General features: G+C 37.9%; 1 protein-coding gene across 2 annotated transcripts in view; it reads right to left on the bottom strand.

The window, feature by feature from the left end:
- Positions 1-18770, bottom strand: part of kiaa1549lb (KIAA1549-like b) — a 58183-nt gene that overhangs the window by 32228 nt on the left and 7185 nt on the right. For both annotated transcript variants that reach the window (XM_005745775.1, XM_005745776.1), the window contains exon 2: positions 1329-1682. In XM_005745775.1, coding sequence (XP_005745832.1) covers positions 1329-1682 — 354 coding nt within the window. The remainder of the gene's footprint in view (positions 1-1328; positions 1683-18770) is intronic.

The raw sequence follows: 18770 nt of genomic DNA, 5'->3' as shown, positions 1-18770 counted from the left end.
CAAGTGAGTTATGCCCTTGGAAGACCCAGTTACAGATTCCTGAATATTTCTGGGTCTCAAATTGAACAAATCTGACTCCAGTGCAGACGATGTTGTTCCTGTTCTGGTGCTCAAACTGGGGATAGAACGAATAGTGGAATCAGGTTTCAGCTGTGTGAGTGAAAGTGAGTTATTCAGGTGAGCATGAGTGGAAACAGATCTGAGCTCTGCTGCCGTTATCTCTCCCTGGTTGTAAATTACATCAGTGGCAGGGACTCTGGGACTGCTGTGACCCGCTGCGATCAGTAAATCACCAGGATTAGATACATGCTCTGAGGACATCATGCCAGAGTGGCTACCTGTTAGCTTGGTGATTGCAGCTTCAGAGAGCATCACTTTACCTGGTGGAGTCTCCAAGGAAACTGTAAAAAATGATTCACCTGGTGTGATCGCCATTACTGGTGACACAGTGGGAGTCCCAACATGCGAGCTGAGTGATGACATGACGGCATGACCTTCGTGAATAAAAGTGTGACTTTCTCCTGCTGTCTTAACTTCCTCTTCCATGTATGCCGTTTGGTTTAGAAGCCACTGTGTGATATGACTAGAAATTGAGTAGCCTTTAGGATGGGCAGACAGCAGTGCTGATGTGGGATTTTGTGAAGCTCCCTGCTGCCTTTGAACAGCTTGACTCTCCAGTTTAGAGGGAAATGAGGCGTTCATTTCAAGATTATTGGCGGGTACAAAGTTCATACCTGGATTTTGCGTTTGAGTAGGTCTGTACAAAATTTTTAAAAGATTTTGACTATAGTTAGGAGTAGAGTATAGTGTATATGTGCTGGTTGCTGGTGTCTGGATTTCTTTGGGTGTTGCAATTCTAGTGTATAATTCACTCACTGGGTAGATTCTGTCCACTGATGAATGTGTTGTTACTTTATTGCCTTTATCAATGCTGGTTTCACTTGAAGAGTGTGGCCGTTTGCTTGTTTTGCTTTGTCTCTCCTGTCTTACAGATTGCAGGTCAGCAAGTGACTGAGTGGTGGACTGCGGGAATGTTAAACTGTCTGACCAACCCTGAGACCTTGCTGATAACGCTGCTGTTTCTGTCTGAAGGGCTTTGTCTATCCACTCAGTGGAAGGTGACAGGAGAAATGAAGGCACGGGGGATGAAAGCACAGACAGTGTGGATGGAGATGGAGAAGACATTATTGGTGTCAACTCTGTTGATGATGGAAACAATGATACAATGTTGTTTCCGTTTGTGAAGGATACATGTGACAGCCTGGATACAGTGTAACCAGCAGTCTGAGGCGGTGTTGTGTGTTTTTGAGACATGCTAAAAGTCAAACCTGAGCTGGCTCCCACATGTGACGATGAGGAGGACATGTCTGAGCCCTGGCTGGAATTACGTGAAGGCCATTGGGTGGTATGGATCTCATCCCTGGTGATAGTTGGCAAGGTTCTACTTTGATCAAGGCTCACTGGATGTTTGACAGTTCCTGCCATCATGGTTAAGACAGAAGAAAAAGCAGGCTGCCCCGATAAGCCCTCCGCATCAGTGTCTGAGTGACTGTCTGAATGGACAACTGGGAAAGGCACCTCCTCAGCCACTGACAGGTCAGCCGATGGGTGAGCAGGAACGCCTGTGACTGCTGGGTCGCTCGGTAAAGGTGAGGAGCCTGAGGCATCGTAGGTGGATTTTTCTGTTATGAGGGCATAAGAGGGAAAGATGGTTCAGTAAGTTACAAACAAAACAGATTCTTGTTCTGCATACTCATGCACATCAGTAAATCAGCAACAAACAAATACACTGAGATTTCTACCGCAGTCATGGAGTTATGAATTCATCAAAGCTAACTTCTTAGAAGCCTTCAAGTTTGCAGTTAAAATGTTAATAAATCATTAATGAATTGATGTTGGACCAGATGCTCTCCTGTTCTTTCTGCTGTCCAACAGTCAGTTGGAGATTAATTAGTGAGCTATCGAAAAACATAAAGCAGGACAAGGTTAAAGGTAAAAGCAGTGGCACGGAATAACACATTTCTGAATTTTTAAGCCCTAGAACCTGTATGAAATGCCATGCTGATGCCCTGTCCTATTAAATGACAGTGTGAAAAATCAGACTGCCACTGCATTGTGCGTACTCATTCAGCCTGCATGTCAGCACAGTATTACTTTTCTGTAAACAAGACCGATGAGGCCATTACATAGAGACTGGTATGTCTCACTGTCACACAGGATCAAACAAAGCACATGTGCAAATGGATGTTGCTGTCAGGGGTAATTGTGATATTTTGGATAAGCTATCATTTAAAAAAAAAAGAAAAGAAATAATACTTTCAGTGTACAATCTCTTAAGATTGTGAGAATTATCACAAATACTACTTAGTTAGAGGAATTATAATGATAGGTTTCTAATAGTCTCAGACAATATACCAAGGGCAAACATGTATTCCCAAAATAGAGGAAAAGGCACAGTCTTCAAAGTGGAACAAATTGAATTACTCAAGAGATAGCAACCATGTTCTAAAGTACAGCAAAGATTATGGCACGCCTAAAAAACCACTTTGGACTTATTGTTACTGTGTTTTGTGCCTTTGCAGAAATTACATCTCAGTAAAAGAAAGAGAGAGGCAGCTGGAGAATATTAGCTATCATCAAGATGCTGGAGGTCATTAATGTGCTGAAGCTGAGCTGTTTCTCATCCATTCCTGTCCCTACCACTTCTTTTATTCACGGCACATCGTCAACACATCCATACAGGGATTATTTTATCCATTTATGAAGCTTAGCATTCCTGTCACATCTTCCACCCCCTCAACATGCTTCCCTTGCTAAAGTTCATCTAACTAGCAAACCCCTTAGTGTCTGAGAAACATGGACAGAAGACGGAGTTCTGGGGACTGTTTTGACATACCCGAGTACTCAGAAAAGCAAATAAGATACTCAAATAGCGTCAATGTTATTTTGCCAGATCTATTTTTCAATTTCATTTCTTTTAATAAATACATACTTGAGGATAGAATAAAATATAAGATAAGTGTCCAGCACATTCTGTGAGGCCTTTGAGTCTATTTCTTTTTTTTGTACAACACATAACGATTAGCCTAAGGCGGTGTGTACTAACACAGCTGGGACTGAAAACACTTTTTTTCTATCAGTAGAATTACAGAATACTAAATGAGAACTGTAATAGAATTTAATACCCGTGCATTTAGCAAAAGTTCCAGGTTTATAACTGTGAATGTAGCCTTAAATGTCACCAATATCCCAGAGAACTGGCATAATACTTTTTATAATTTGTTTTCAGAGAAGTAAATCACAGAATTGTATTATCTGCCAGTATTAGTTCCTTAAACACAGCCCCCTCATCCTGTATTTGTGATCCCACTTAATTCCTTTTCTCCAATAAATCTGTAACATGGTAAAATGTGATTAGTGAAACTGCTATACAGCAATTTTTAATCCATTCTTGAAATCCAGTGATACAAAAGAGTGGAAATAAGGTAATTGCTTTCATCTATTCACAAAGGAGTTTAACAAAATAAAGGATATCTGTCCTTCCTTAAGGCTACTAAAAGGTCAGAGATACTACCTTCCATTCTTCCATCCTATCCTCTACCCCCCCATCCCCAATCCCACAGTTAGCAAGCCAACTTCTTTTGGTTCATGGGATGGATGCCAGTCCAAGTGAAGGTGTAAGTTCCACCTGTGGTTTGCCACCTGCTCCGATGGAGCTGAGCATATGGAAGGATTTTTAACAATGGACCACAGAGGACAATACTTGCAGATAAAAGCTGAGAGGAAATGTGAAAGTATAATAAAAAGGATGGGCTATGAAAGTGTATATAGCAGTGGGAGAAGAAGAAAATGATGACATTTTAGGTCATTTGGAAGAAAAACTGTAACTGCCTTTAAGTCTACAGACTGTTCACACCATCAGGCATCTGTCTCAAAAAACAGAAAATATCAATCAATCAGTGTAAAAAATGAAGATTTGCATCTCGACCAAAACTAGAACAATTCAAATGGGTTATAAATGCAAAGCGGGTGTTTGATTGTTTAGGTTACTTAAGTAAAATGACACTGTATCGACAAAACAGGTTATGATTTTAACATTGTTGCAATTGAAAGACTAAAAATGATCCAGTTAAGATTAAAAAAAAGATGGAATGTGAACGTGTAAAAGACATCAATCATTAATTACATTTTGCAACAACTTCTTATTTTGGATGTCAGTCTGAAAGACACCAAGTACAGGTTTTGGAAATGTGTATAAGAATATACGCCACACACCTGCGATGATACCATGTGAATGGTGCAGCCATAAAAACACTGTGTTGGGTTTACTTATTTAGCTCAGCATCATGTAGTTTAAACAAAGAGCTGGAATTTGTTGAAATACACAGTATATGATTTGTGCAAGGGAATTATTAGGCAGTATAGAGTCAGTTTCTAAAAACATGAACTAATCATGGTTTAGTAACAACATTAGAGCCTTCTGCAAGAAGTCAAAACTACAGACATGTGTGATAAATAAAATGTTTAACTATTAGTCAAAAGACAGCTAAACATACCTGACTTAGCTCTTAAACCTTTGACAAGCCGCACGTTCAAACCACAGACATCAAATCCAGACTGAATTCTTTTCCTCTCTTCAGCCAACACTATCTTTGAGCTACCAGGACATAGACATGACACTGCTGGGCTCCTGGTGTTGCACTCATATTATACATTGCTTCCCCTTTTGCTTTAAGCTGTTTTTGTTCTCTTATGTGTAGAAAATGGTAAACAAGTGAGTGTAATTCAATAGTGAACTGGATGGAGGCCTGGGAGCATAGAAACCAATTTGAGAAGCCTGGCCAACTCCTGCCGAGGAAGTGCCTCTTACATTTTTGGCTGTCTATGACAGGAAACAGCATATAGAACTGCTCTGAGCTGTTGTTCTTTTTAAATTATAAAAAATGTATCTATTTCACATACTGTCGCTGTTTTTCTCTCTGTGGAGGTATCATGCTTGTGCAGGGCTGGAAGACGAGTAGAAGGAGCATTTGGCAGTGATGCCAAGCACTGCTGTGGTGGCAGTGTGGATGCGAGGGAGAATGTCACACACCCAGCTCTGTCTTTTTTTTTTTTTCATGGGGTGCAAACAGCGCAGCAGGATGATACATGCCTCATCTGTCTGGAACAGAACCCAGTGGACACTTAACTCTGCAGCCATGCAGAGATGCGTACAGTGTACTAAAAGAGATGTTCGTTCACTCAGTCATGAACTCGAACAAAGTCTTTATCGTTTGCTTTTGGTTCTTTTTTACTCTTTGTTGGTTTGGTCATTTAAAAATAGTTCAGGATAGACCCAAGCACCAAGAGTTGGTTTGTGTTGTGAATTTTGATTTAAATTATGTACCTTATTTAAACAATAACAAACATATTCTTCTATTTACTAGGGTAAAACAATACTTTTTTATACTAAAATTGTGAAAATGCAGTGGATTCTTTTTTGCATGAGAAAGGTTGGTCAGAAAAAATTGATACTTGGATACTCATTAATGCAAAAAATTGTTATCATATTATATATTAATTAGACATGCATTTGCATAGGAGCTCATTTCCAGTGCTGAGAAAAATGTTTGACATGCGTAAGTCAAAGTTTTGGATTATTATGTTGAAATTTCAGGTTATTGTCTCAAAATTTTGAGTTCGATATCTCAAAATTTTGACTTACTAACTTAATTAGGGTTAGGGTTTGACACTTACTAATTCAAAATGCTGAAAAAATAACCCAAAGTCAACAACAACAAAAAACCCTTGAAAACTGAATTAAGTTGACATTTTTAGATAACCAGATTTTAAACTACCGATGGTTAAAAAAAGGTTTTTAGTGGCAGAAACAAGCTTCTATAAATTTACAACATTCATGCCCTGATGAACCCATCAAAGAGCGACTAGTCGTTCAATATCTTGCCCAAAGACTGGAGCAGTCAGGGCTCAAACCACCAACCTTGCCATTAGCAGGTGACCTGCCCTACTTCCTGAGCTACAGCCACCCAGTTTTGTACATGCTGATTTTGTAGCCTTTTTGCCACATACCACACATAAAAAAACAGATATAGCCACTGTCACCAACTGGGCCGCAGAATCTTGCTGTGAAGTCTCAATTTGAGCATCTCGGTTTGTAGAAACTAGGCATCATATGTGTGACTGACACTGCATGATCATTTGGTAGCTATTTGTCATTCACCAGGCAGGTAGCCATCCATTTAACACTAAATGTGACCACAGTTTACTAAATAAGTTACAGTCAAGTGTTAGGTATGATTTAAACTCCATAATGGAGACCATTAATTATTTTTTAAAAAGTATTCTACTACTTTGTTTAGCAACCAAAGAAGTCACCACCTGACTGACACCACCAGTTGAAAGGAATCTATTTTTAAGTGCAATAGTAATGTTCACTTAGTGCATCCATCCACCTATAGTGCTTTTTGCACTTTTTTAATAATGTTTTTGCATAAATCTTATTTGTTTAGAAAAAATCCACTGGCCCAATCACTGTCCCTTTTTTCCACTGATGAAGTCCTCAGAGGAGAAAAACTATCTCCTGACAATGCCCTGACTCAGGAGAAGCTGAGCTCTCTCTAGCCACCTATTTTTTTTTTTCTATTTCCTCTCTTCTCCTTCTCTTCACTTCCTCTCTCTGTCCCTCCAGATGAAAGTCAGCCTTTCTACTGACGCTGAGGCTCTTCAGCTTTTTCAGCCTGACATGTCAACACACTGACTTCTGTCCTGATGTAGCTCAGAACACTGTAGTCATGGCTTATGTTGTTGCAGTCTGTCTGCTCATATTACTGCTTACAAAGGCTGTCCTTGTCCCCGTGTCTGAGTTTAACCCACCCCATTTAGGTTTGACATTAGATGCTGTAAGATTAGAAAAATCTGATTGTTATGAGTTGTCCTGATTTTTGAAGATACGAAAAGGTACACAGGATCGGTTTGGAAAATGTAAAAGAAAAAACAATTTGAGAAGCCGTCACAATCACTTTGGGGTATCATAAGAGACTAAAACAGTGCTTTTACATTGTACTCTTTAATTAGCCCAACACTAATTAATTCCTCCCAGTATCTGCATCGCTATATGGCGTATTGGGATAATGTTCCTATTGAGTGTCTCTATGTTTGTCTCGGCCAGCGCTGGCTTAGTACAACACACCAGAGTGCAATAATTCATGGCTTTTAGCAAGCTTTTGGAAGGTGACAGGGGACACATTCTCTCCACTCTCACATGAGAGATCATATATCTGCTTGCTCAGACCCTCTGGCAAAAGAACAGAGTAACTGAATCCAAAATTAACTGATTTCTATGGCTCATTATGTAAATTCGGAAATCAAGGTGCTGCTTCAGCAAATACGTGAAAAAGCGCAGCACATTACTCTTGATAGATTTACCTATGCCTTCATTACTAGTGCAAAGGACTTTTTGAGAAATGTTTGACCTAAATATTTATTAATTTAATTAAATATTTATTTAATAATTTTCGTCTACTGTAAAATTTAGGAGCATCCTGTCGCAAAAAACTACTCAAGATATTTGATACTTCTAGGCTAGATTGCTGTATTTCACTGTGTGATGTCCCATGATCTGATGTCCTCACGACTGTTGCAGGTGGCTGCCCTGCTTCTGCATGAGGTCTCTTCCTGTTAAAAAGGGAGTTTGTCCTCCTCACAGTCTCCAAATCTTGTTCATCTTCCTTTTAGAACTGATTATTGTACAGATTACAGTGTACAAACACTTTAATTCATTAATTACACCTATCTAAGACAAGGTTAGATGGTTATGGTTAGATGCCTGTTGCCTCCAAAAAGTCTTTAATTCTTTGTGACATAGATTCCAAAAAGTGCTTGAAACATTCCTCAGAGATTTTAGTCAATATTGATACGATAGCATCACACAGTTGTTGTATTTTGTCAGCTGCACATCTGCCACTTATCCTCTTATTCCTACAGTTTTCTCTTTCTCTCACATTGCCAATACCTTACATTGGGTGGTGGTCTATTAAAATGATTGAGCATTGAATGTACACACCAGCACTTCTACACCTTCAACTGTGCTTTCATGTTATCTGAAAAAAAAAAGACAAGCCAACAGAAAGCTCCTTTCAACCCAAACTCTACCAAGCTCTACATGCAAATAAGAAAAAATCCTTTTAGAAAAAAAGGAAATTATAGGTTGAATTTCATTTTTTGGAAAAAAGTGTTTTTGGAAATAGTCTTTTTAAATCATTTATGTTTTGCGAGAACAAAAGGCAGACAATCTGATCTTTAAAAGTAGGCATAAAGTCACATCAGTCATCTGTACCACTGCTAGTGCGTAGTGAATGACTGCATTTTAGTTAGTTTGATTTTCTTTCTTGTTTTTGTTGCTACTTTCACATTGCATTATGTTTTGTTTGTTTTTTTATATTATGACAAATTTTTGAGTATGTATAGGCTGCAAAAACTATAGTCATCATGACCTTGAGTTGACTTTCCCAAAAGTAAAAAGTAGCTAAGCTAGTGTTGGTGTGCTTGTCTTATTTCCAAAAATGTGACTTCACTGATTTATCAGAAACCAAAAACATTTGTTTTGTTTTTTAAGAAGAAGGAATTGTATCAAACCAAAGTGTTCATCTCCTGGGAACATACATTTCAGAGCAGGCGAGGGTACAAGTGTAGGAGTTGAGCTGCATGCTGGGGGCTATGACGGGCCAGGAGCCATTACAGGCTGTCATCAGATAGTGACGCGGCAGCTGACTGCATATGAGTGAAGATGAAGGTTCCTTCTGAGGTATGCAATTGTACCACTTAATTTAAAAGCATCCATTCATCCAGCCATCCATTCTAAACAACCTTAGATGGCCCACAGTGTAAGATTAAAAGCTTAAGAAAAGCATAGAAATAGAAAATTATGGGCCTCCTTTGCTAAACTGGAGTGAAGTCACTAGTCAGCTTTCCCTTTATACTATATCCTTGCACAATCTGTTCATTATTGTGTTCATATTCATTTTGGTTCTTTATATAGACAGTTTAACATGTGGGCAACTAATCCGAGTTTTATCTTCTGTTTAAACATAAGTAAATGAATTGATTTAATCAAGATTTTCTTGTTTGATTGCTTTGTTGTTATCATCCCCCCTTTTTGAGTGGGGAAACAAAGAGATCTTAATGAAAAATTATTTTTGAAGCCTTGTAGCTTTATTATATTTTCTTTTTAATTTGATTGCACACAACAGATAAACAACAGCAACCAAATGTAATCCTATTTGACAGCAGACCAATAGCCATCTACAAGGTTGACATCATCCAATAGATTTTATGATCCCCATTCAAAACTATATTTAAATAAATGTACAATTCACCACATCCTTGCTAACAATAAAAAAGGCCCCACAAAGGTCTACAAAATATATCAGAATCAACATCTGCTTGCAGGATGGCCTCTCTAAGTATAGCTGTGGCCTGAAGTCTGCTATTTAAAAGACCATAACATCACAGCAGGTAAAGTTCAGCTTGGTCACCCGTGTCACCCTCTACTACTCTATTCTGGTTTCGCTGTAGAGGAGATCACAAGTTCCTGCACTCACTATTTAATTGGGTCCTCAGAGAGACTTCAGAGGAAGTCAAAGCTCGTCCTGCAAAGTGACAGAGCAGTGAATTTACCTGCTGTATCTTATATACCCTGCACTAAACCCCAGCACAACAATATCTCATTGTTCCAGTAGCAAAAAGGCCTGCCTTTCTGAACATGTCTAAGATTACAGTCAAATCAGTTCTGCCTCTATGATTTAATTACCTGGAGTAACAATTTAGAAAAATTCATTACATTTTTTCAGTGAACTCTGTTCATTTTTCTCAAATCTTGCTAAATGCTGAAACCTGCTGTCCTCCCTTGGCATGCCTTTGCAAGTAATTGTGTTTTGCAAAGCATGAAAAAGGATGAGCAGATATTTAAAAAGAAAAAAGTAATAGTATATGTATAAACGTCAACCTCCTCTAAGCATTTCCTCCATGTGTGCTAAAGGCAAAAATCCTTTCTCTCTGGTTTTTCAGTTGACTAATGCATAAATCGAATCCCCAAAGAACACAATTAACCTCTAAAAGGTCTCATTTGTTTATAGTATAAATACTCATTAACCTAAACAACTTCATTCACGGTAAATTGTCAGACAAGCCGTCTTGCCTCTGAAGTTTTAACATCAACGTAATTAATTGCAGTAATGGTGACTCTGATTCTGTCGCAGCCATAATTCATGCTTTCCATGTCAAACCAACTTGGCTCTCAAGCGTATTAACATAAACACAAAAGCAAAAGCTGAATATTTACAAGGCTCTTAAGTGACATAACAAAGACACTGCACAGACTTGACCTTGATCATACACATGGGATGGTGAAGCCACTCAACCAAAGACCAAAATTTTCATGCTGTTTCATATAATTGGGTCAGGTTTGGATTTACTGAGGAAAACTACAATTTAAAGGTAGAGAACACTAGAACTGATAATATATCCCCAAAGCAACAACACTAGAACTGTCTTATGAATCCTTTTGATTTCCAAATCAGTGATCTATAAGACCTATAAGAGCAGATGTGTGGACTCTGATACCATTTCTTGACCACAGGGCTGCAGAGGTTAGCCGTAGCATGAGGATGATAGAGGGAAGAGGACAATGAGGGATAACAAGGTAGGATAAGCCTGTTAAGCCTTTGGGATTCCCTCTAAATCCACACTGGAGTCAAGCACAAGAATGTCAAATCTATGTAATGCAATCACAATGCTCTATAATCTGGGGTCACTGCAGCAACAGTCCCCAAAGTCACTGGCTCATGTTGATTCTGTTTTGGGAAGGGATTCTATGGGATTCTATGGGATTTGGAAATTCAAGTTTCCAACTGTTATTAATGGACAATGTGTATTTCCAGAGGGAAGGCACTCAAAAATACTTAATAAAAATCTAAAGAAGAATTTGTTAATAGCAAACATGGCGGTCATCTTGCTTCTGCTACCACAGAGGCAACCAAAGCTGAACTGAGGAACATGTAAGCCAGTCATCTTGTTACAGAGACAAATGCACATGAGTAGGAAATGCAAATACGTGTATAAAAGTGTAAGGAGCTTCTTTCCAAGCTCCTTAGACTACAATGACCTGGATGACTGAGAACCTTCACAGACAAGTGTATAAAAAGCATTTCTTCATGTGATCTGAATATGCAAGAGATGTTGAATCTAGATTAAGATCTCATTTTTACCCTGAACTTTTGAAGATTTTTTTATTCACACTAGAGTACATGAAATCTCTGTTTGCCCACAAATCCCCGCTGCATGATCAGGGTTTGTGTGGCCAAAATCACAGGCACATCTATGCCTCCGAAGTTTCTTATTTATATCAGAAATTGTGATGTCATCATGATGCTTAGCAATCACTTTTGAATGGGTTACAACGAGGCATTTATAGCCTTTATGTGCTTAAAACACCTTATAAAGGTGATGATAGGATTTTAATTTAATAACGTATTATACCGTAAATACTTGAATTATGTTAAATTATATATTATTTGCCATCATTTTGCATGGCAACCACATAAAAACAGTCTAAAATCAAAGCATGTATGTAAATATAAACTCCTGTTTTATAAGCAAACTGTTTAACTAACTATTTGAACTCTGGGAAATTTTCAGTAATTTTCTTTCTTTTTTTGCACAATTTATGACAGTTCATCTCATAGCCTTCTACACATTCTATTGAAAAGCCTCATATGGAGGATGCTATTTAAGATGCTTGTACAGATGCTTTTGCCTCTACAAGCCGCTTTGCAACCTGACTTTCATCCCAGCTCCTCGTTACAATATTCATACTATTTCTGATTAGTGCTCTGATCTATGCTGAGGTCCTGTGTTGCTGCTGCTCTTCTGTTGTAAGTGCTGGAAGGTCCCAGAACAACAATATGCAGATGAAATAATAGCCCTATTTTGACTAAAGTAGCCCTGTCAGAAATAATATAACTACTAACTGTGCTTTGTCAATGTCTGTGAGCAGCAAAATGGGAAAAGGCTTGGTTATGCACTGCAGGGCAATTCACCTCAATGTAGCAGTATCATATGTCCATATGCTGCCTTTTAATAAGGAAAGAAAACACAAAATGATTTGTTGAAGCATGAACTAGAGAATGCAAGTGATAATAAAAAAGACATTGGTCTATCATGCAGTTTACCATAGCTGAATACCGGGTCAACCAGTGCATGTTTGCGCTACAACACTGACACTGTTCATCTTCACATCACAGCGAGTAGATGCTCAACCTTGACATGCCACACAGTCGAAGCAAACAAAGGGATCACCACTGACTTCAACAGGCAGAATGATGGATGTGCTCTCAAGCAAAAACCTCCATTACAGCCTGAATTCACCGCAAGGCCACTGGTTGTCACACTGCAGCTGCTTCTGCAATGGTGGCTACCTAAGATCCCTCTGAAATACAAATACTGACAAGCCAGTGAGCATGTTAATGCTGCAGATATTTATAATAGGATCATAATGGTGAAAATCCTGCTGGCTGCATAAACTCTTATCACTGGAGCAACCCCCACTTCTTAAACATACACATTATTAAACAATATCCGTCTTTTGTTTTCAGTGTCCACTCTGGAAATGGTTTTATTTATATCATTACTGGTTATGAAAAGGATATGCTGTTAGGTCTACTGCATGCTATTTTACTCAGGTGTTGCATGTTGCAAGGCAGCTGTTTAAAAAAATCTTTTTTTTTTTAAAGTAAGAAACTTACATGTAATCAAATGATTAAGAAGTAATTACGTAAGACTGTTTCAGCTCAGCAAAAACACAAACATCTAATTAAGCTAGTTAATTACGGGAATAATTATGTGAACAGAGAGCACTTATAAGACATGCTCATATCTAAAAGATACTGCATATAGAATTTATGGACATAAACTCTTTTTACAGGCTGTCTTATGAACTGTCAGTAAATTAAAAATTTAGGCAAGACAGAGAAGGTTTGTTTGAATGAAGAACTGACAGAGATTGAAAAGGGGAAACAGAATGGATAATGCCTGTGTAGGTACTCAGTCATGTTAATCTAAGAAGCTTGGAAACAAAGTGACTAGATCTCTTTAAGTTTCCTGTAGAATTTTCAGCTCTCATTCGAGAAACTTCTTCAGTTTTAAAAAACAAACGGTGGAGAGTCCCAGGTATTTAAACCCTAGTGGGAGTTTTCCCTTAAGAAGGTTGTTGACCCACTAGTGATCATGTGTTTCACAACAAGTGCCAAAGTGTGGGAAAAAAAGCGTGGGTCATTATTAGCAGAGGTTTCAAGTAAACCATTGTGAGACCTTGCCTCACCATTTCATGTGACCCATTGAGATTACCTGACGCAGGTTGCGAGAGGCGCCTGGGAAGAGATCTCGTTCAAAGATGGTCGTTCACAGTGGACATAGATGGCTTCTTTAACTCCTCTTTCAAACAATCTATCTTCTCTGTCCAAAATGAGAACATTAGTATCCTCAAAAGAGTGACCTTTATGCTTTAGTCCAGACGCTTTCTTTCCAAGCTCCTTAGAATGGATAATAATAATATTGTTCATATTTTATTTTTAAGATAGTTTCATAGTTTTTTATGTTTATTTGTATTTTTTTTCCTTTTGGGTGTGAGGGGAGAGCAGTAGTATATAAAATGTAAATCATGCATAAATCATACATATAAAGCTGGTTCATTGTCTGCCTGTGTAAATCCTAATAGGGTTTTATTTGTGTGCAATAAGAGCAGCAGTTTAGCAGTGGCTGCTTTGGCATTATGAACAAAAAAAGCTGTCAGCTCATTAGCTCAATTGTGCTTACAACATATATGTGTATATATCTATCTATCTGTATATCTGTATGTGTGTGTGTGTGTGTGTAACCATCAATACTTTACCTGAGTAGAACTGTTCAATGAATCTAGGCCATAGATTAACTATATTATTCAAAGGTTTTCCCTAATTAGGGAAGATTGAGATGAGATTGAGATTATTCTAGTGGACTGTATGTAGACAGATGATGTTATTGGAACTGTGAAAGGTCAAATTGAACCATCTGCTATTGTAATGTTTTCTAATTTAGACATTTTGGCAGACATTTTATAATTTAAGAAGAAATCCTAATAATCTTCATCTTTTTAACCAACATTACACAGTACATGCACTCAGCGACATGAACTGTAATGCTGAAGATATTTTTGAGACTCTAATGTTAGGCAGACAGATACTATTAAGTGGACGGATGCTTTTACAGAACCCTTTTTTTGAGAATGAGAAATAGGACACATCTGTATCAAAATGGGGACATAACTCTGATGTGCATTTAATGTCATAGGATTCAAAGTGTTAGCATGTAAAAATTGGACTGTGGGGTAATTTTTTTCTTATCGCTCTGTCATATTATCTTTTCCTATTTATTCCCACTATTTGCTGCACCACTTTATAATCAGTCTTGATTCGTTTTATAAAAATGAAAAGACAAATGAGGCAATTTTGCCCTGATTTTTGATACATGATTTAAATTTTAAAGGTCTTCTCAGTTACAGAACAATGCAGCCCTCTTCCATCAGTTTGAATCTCAATCCAAAGAGTTTCTGTCTCTTTATATCAACGCCAAGCTCCACTTATTTGTCTTCTTTGCTTACAGACTTTCTTCTTGAATTGGATATTCTGCGATTCTTTTAATGTGATGTCACACACTCCCCCGTCTCTACTACAGTGTTTATTATCCACAAATTGTCTATCAACATCAACTGTTAAGGAGTGGCCAGTTTGCTGACAATAACATTACTGAGATGTACCGTGTGTATTATAATCTAATCCTGGAGAGACATGTTGCCTTTGTTAATCCTACAACATGCTGCAGTTTCACAGGAAATAAAGAAACACTGAGGTAGAAGCACAGTCGCACTTTTAACTGTATTTCATACAAACTGCACCATGCGGTAAAATGAGTAATTTGGTTTGCTTCTTTGGCCAGTGGATGAAAAACTGAGACATTTACTAATGTTATTTAATTACTGAGTTCAAGTTCTCCTGTGCAATATATGGGGGCTTTTGTTTTGCTATAGTTCTACCTAAAATTAGACAAAGAAAAGATGGGATACAGCTGATATTAAGAAAACACAATATCAGCAACTAATACAATGACTTCATAATGTTACAATGTATCATAAGTTTTCATTTTTGGGTGTCACAAAGTGCTAAGATGTACTTAACAAAAACCACACAAACACAAATGAACTAGTATCTGAAGCCTGAAGTCTGGAATTTGAATAACTTTCCCACAGATGAACAGAAGCGTGTGTAAAGGTCTTTTCTATTTCAGACAGTGCAGTTACACACTCAGATTATTCCAGTAATGAATGAGCCTATGGGAAACAACGTGTTTCATTTTTAGACTTTGTGGGTGACATGGTTAAAAGCATGAAGGTTTGGAGATAAATCTAACAAATTTTACAGTAAAAATTTATGAATGTGCGTGCAAGTGAGTAATTTCATCACGTGTTTAAAATGCACGGCATGTTTTATACTTTACACGACGATGTAGTTCAGACCACTTCTATTTCAGCACTTAATGGCTATAGTTCAGTTTGTGCAAATGTTTCAAATCACCTGCAAATGAGACAAGTGTGAACACTAAAACCACCTCTGTATCCTGTCAGAGCACATTTTTAAGGTCACAAGACAACTGGATTACTGATTAAAAAGATAGACTTATAAAATGTAAAATTTCTCCTTTAATGCTCTCCACGAACTGAGCTTACTCTTGAAGCTTCACTGATTCTGTCATCTTCACATAAAGTATGCTGCCTCCACTTTCAGCCTGCTTTACTGAAGCTAGAAAGAAAAACAGAGTAAATGATAATTGAGTCTAAAAATTTATGGTATACTGTCAATGGCACTGTGAGTCAAAAACGACCTAAATCAGCCTCAGCCTGGGGACAGTCTGCACTCTAGATTATAAGAAGTGTGAAGAACTGATAACTAATACTGATAAAGTAATACTATTTTTATGAATAATAAGAGGATGTGCATATCACTATATGGTTGGAAACTGTAAGATTAAAAAATAAGATTAAAAGAAACCCTTATTTAAATGGGAAAATTTTTTACATTGTAAAATCAGAATTTGTTTGCAGTTCTACTCATGTTATGATGATCCAGTTCTCTTGGAAACTGACAGACGATTAACTATCCAAGCCTAGCCCCAATTTCTATATAATCCAATTAAAGCGCACAAAAGAACAGCATACGCAGACTTACACGGCAATGTGAAAGCGCTTTGACAGGTCGGAACGTGAGAATTCTCGGACTAAAACAGGGTCACAGACCAACAATGAACTATTCATTCGTAATTGGTAATAACTGTTGTTGGCACACATTTTTTTTTTAAATTATAAACTCAAAACAACAACAGCAAGCACTAAACTATGCAAACCTCTCTTTGTTACATCAAAATTACACTTTATCTTTATCATACATAGCTTTTTATTAATAACCAATAACTTACTGGTGTGCTAAACACAAAAACTCTTTAGCGTCAGTTTCAGTGACTTCATTTTAAGTTCCAATTTTGATTAGCGTAAGTATGCAGACTGTTGGATATGGTAGCATCAGCACTGTGTGGTGGAGACTTGTGGAGTTCTTCTTTGCCCTAGTGGCCAAAAACTGCAATTATGGTATTTTGCCTACTTCATGCTAGCCATTGTTGTCTCTGGCAACGATGACACCAATGAAAGACACAGCTACAGGCACACGCCGCACTTTAGTGTTGTTAAGGCTAGCTTTGTGCCTCCTGATTTTTGCAACTTGTGTGCGTGGCACGTTTTTCATAACACTGTGAGAGGGCTGAGTAGGAACCATGCACGGTTTATGCAGTAAGTTAAGAAATTTTGCTCGTCAACATCCGAGGGTTTGACCTGTCTCAGAAACTGAGGACACTGCACACTGACATGGGAGTGACTTCTTTTTTGGAAAGGTAGCCATATCCTACCCTGCATGAATATTATATGGTATTAAAAAACTGCTGAAATTACCAACTAAGACTTTAAATTGATCACGACGTGATGGCTAAGGTCATCATTCCGTGAACAATAATGTAGTTTTCTCAACAAATCTGAAAGTAGGAAGCGTTTTTGGCGTTTTAACCCATCCATTTACAATATCTAACAAAAGCTAGATGTGACTGACAATTTATCAGTAAACATCTGATAAACAGTAAACAAGATTTAAATCACTCCATCTATAACTATATTGACTATTTATGCACCCATATATCAAAATCTTGGTCTGTTCACATCTTAGTTTGTTTGAGCCAAAAGGTCTTAAATCCTTTACGTCTTTAAAATTCAAGCATGCGACAAACCCAAGAAATGCTAACCTAAAATAGCTAATAAAGCCCTATCCATTTAAATGAATGTACTTCAGCTCATTAGGTCACTTTTCCACATTCTACCAGATGCTCTTGATTTGCTAGGCTTAGATAAATAACACATCATCCTCATCAGTTATATTATTACATGAAGGCTGGTGACAACCTGTGTAGCTGGGCCCACCTTCAGCCACTGCATGATAACTGTAGCAGCTATGCGAGAATGCAGTACCTGTAAACACTAACATAAACCGCTGAATTTAATTCACTTGAACTTCAGTTCCACTAATATGATAACCACTAAATTCAAACAGACAGATTATATCCATACAATTGCGTCACATAAGTTGATCTTTCCTGACATTTCCTCAAGGATCAGGCCATCTTGTAAGGCAGTCCAGTGTTATGCAGTGTGTGCTCAACAGTGGCCTTGTGCAGAGCAGTGTGGTGTATTATACAGCGTGTCCCAATAAATCAGACGGCACGCTGTTCTTTCTTAAGCAGCAGCAGAGCCAAGCCTTCATCGGCCATCAAGCTAAACCAAAGAGCCAAAATAGAGAAGGACACAGGAGGGAAAAAAATGAAAGCACATAGGTACAGATAGATACTGGAGAGAAACATGCAGAAAGCTCTCTACACAAACAATACGTCCTGATTTTACAGAACTATACGTGGGGCAATGTGAGGCAGATGGTCTATTAATTAGAAGCTAGTTTGCCCTTCCTAGAATACATCTATGTGTTGTAGAAATGCTGCCTGCATGGCAGTGGAGGAGGGGGAAAAAGGCATGCCCCTTTAAGATTAGATGGAAACAGTCTGAAAGAGAGTGAATTATAGCAGAGATAAATAACAATAAATGTTCTTTGTTCTCAGAGTGATTGGCAGCATTAATAGATTTTAATTACTTCACAATATCCGTTCAGCATTTTCATTTCTTTCATTCCTATAATTTTAAAGTCCAACTGTCTCCCAGTAAAACATCTGCATAGCCTGCAAAAAATGGCAGATGGAGAACGAAACAAAGTTGTTTTTTCTTGTGTGTGTATTTTACAGCATTTTTGCTTTAATAAATTGAGTTTTTAGTTTAATAACTGGTCACAAAGACAAACATTTGCAGCACAACAGAATGCAATTAAATTATACAGGGAGTGCAGAATTATTAGGCAAATGAGTATTTTGTCCACATCATCCTCTTCATGCATGTTGTCTTACTCCAAGCTGTATAGTCTCGAAAGCCTACTACCAATTAAGCATATTAGATGATGTGCATCTCTGTAATGAGAAGGGGTGTGGTCTAATGACATCAACACCCTATATCAGGTGTGCATAATTATTAGGCAACGTCCTTT

This window comes from Pundamilia nyererei, unplaced genomic scaffold, assembly GCF_000239375.1.
Source record: "Pundamilia nyererei isolate P.nyererei 1_Seehausen unplaced genomic scaffold, PunNye1.0 scaffold00166, whole genome shotgun sequence".
NCBI lineage: Eukaryota > Metazoa > Chordata > Actinopteri > Cichliformes > Cichlidae > Pundamilia > Pundamilia nyererei.
Note: the sequence above shows the minus strand (reverse complement) of the source record. Positions and strands in the feature narration are given on the sequence as shown.